General features: G+C 40.2%; 1 protein-coding gene across 1 annotated transcript; it reads right to left on the bottom strand.

Annotated features, from left to right (window-relative positions):
* Positions 1-3: 3 nt before the first annotated feature.
* Positions 4-1,155, bottom strand: LOC102769771 (RB-associated KRAB zinc finger protein; the record flags this gene model as incomplete). The annotated part of the gene is made up of 1 exon (XM_006777737.1): positions 4-1,155. A coding segment is annotated over one exon (1,152 nt), but the record flags the coding sequence as incomplete, so codon positions are not given.
* Positions 1,156-1,158: the final 3 nt, after the last annotated feature.

The raw sequence follows: 1,158 nt of genomic DNA on the forward strand, positions 1-1,158 counted from the left end.
TTCATTACATTCATAGGGTTTCTCTCCTGAATGGCTTCTATAATGTACAGTGAGGTTTGACATCCGAGAGAAGACTTTTCCACATTTACTACATTCGTAAGGCTTCTCTCCTGAATGAATTCTATGATGTATGGTGAGATACGACTTCTGAGAAAAGAACTTTCCACATTCATAACACTCATAGGGCTTCTCTCCTGTGTGTACTCTCTGGTGTCTAAAGAGGGATGAATTATGGGAGAAGGTTTTCCCACATTCGCTACATCCATAGGGCTTCTCTTCTGAATGACTTCTATAATGTACAGTGTAGTATGATAAATCGGAGAACAATTTCCCACATATATTACATTCATAGGATTTCTCTCCTTCTGGAATTGACTGGTGTCCGTCAAAGGCTGAATTTTCAAGGAAAGTTTTCCCACATTCATTACATTGATAGGGTTTCTCTCCTAAAGGAGTTGTATGATGGTCATTAAGATATGAGAATTGAGAAAACTTTCCACATTCACTACATTCAAGGGGTTTCTCATCCGTGTGTACTTTCCGATGTCTAATGAAGGCTGAATTCAAATTGAAGGTTTTGCCACACTCATTACACTCATAGGGTTTCTCTTCTAAATGGCTTCTATAATGTATAGTGAGGTATGACACTCGAGAAAAGAATTTTCCACACTCACTACATTGATAAGGTTTCTCTCCTGTGTGTGTTCTCTGATGTGTAATCAGGGTAGATTTTCGGTAGTAGGACTTTCCACATTCATTACATTTATAGAGTTTCTCTCCTGTGTGTGTTCTCTGATGGTCACTGAGGGCTGACTTGCGGGAGAAGGATTTCCCACACTCATTGCACGGATAGGGTCTCTCCCCTGAATGATTTCTCTGGTGGAGCGTGAGGTGCGTCTTTTGGCAGAAGGTTTTGCCACATTCACTACATTCATAGGGTTTTTCTCCTGAATGAGTTCTCAAATGTTGAGTGAGATGTAACTTCTGACAGAAGGTTTTCCCACATTCGTTACATTTATAGGGTTTCTCCTCTAAGTGTGATCTCCGATGTACAGTGAGGGTTCCCTTTTGGCTGAAGGATTTGCCACATACATTACACACATAAGGTTTCTCTCCTGTGTGAGCCCTCTGATGTATAATGAATTTTGACTTTTTACA

The sequence above is a fragment of the Myotis davidii genome, unplaced genomic scaffold (assembly GCF_000327345.1).
Source record: "Myotis davidii unplaced genomic scaffold, ASM32734v1 C63762272, whole genome shotgun sequence".
In the NCBI taxonomy this organism is placed as follows: Eukaryota; Metazoa; Chordata; class Mammalia; order Chiroptera; family Vespertilionidae; genus Myotis; species Myotis davidii.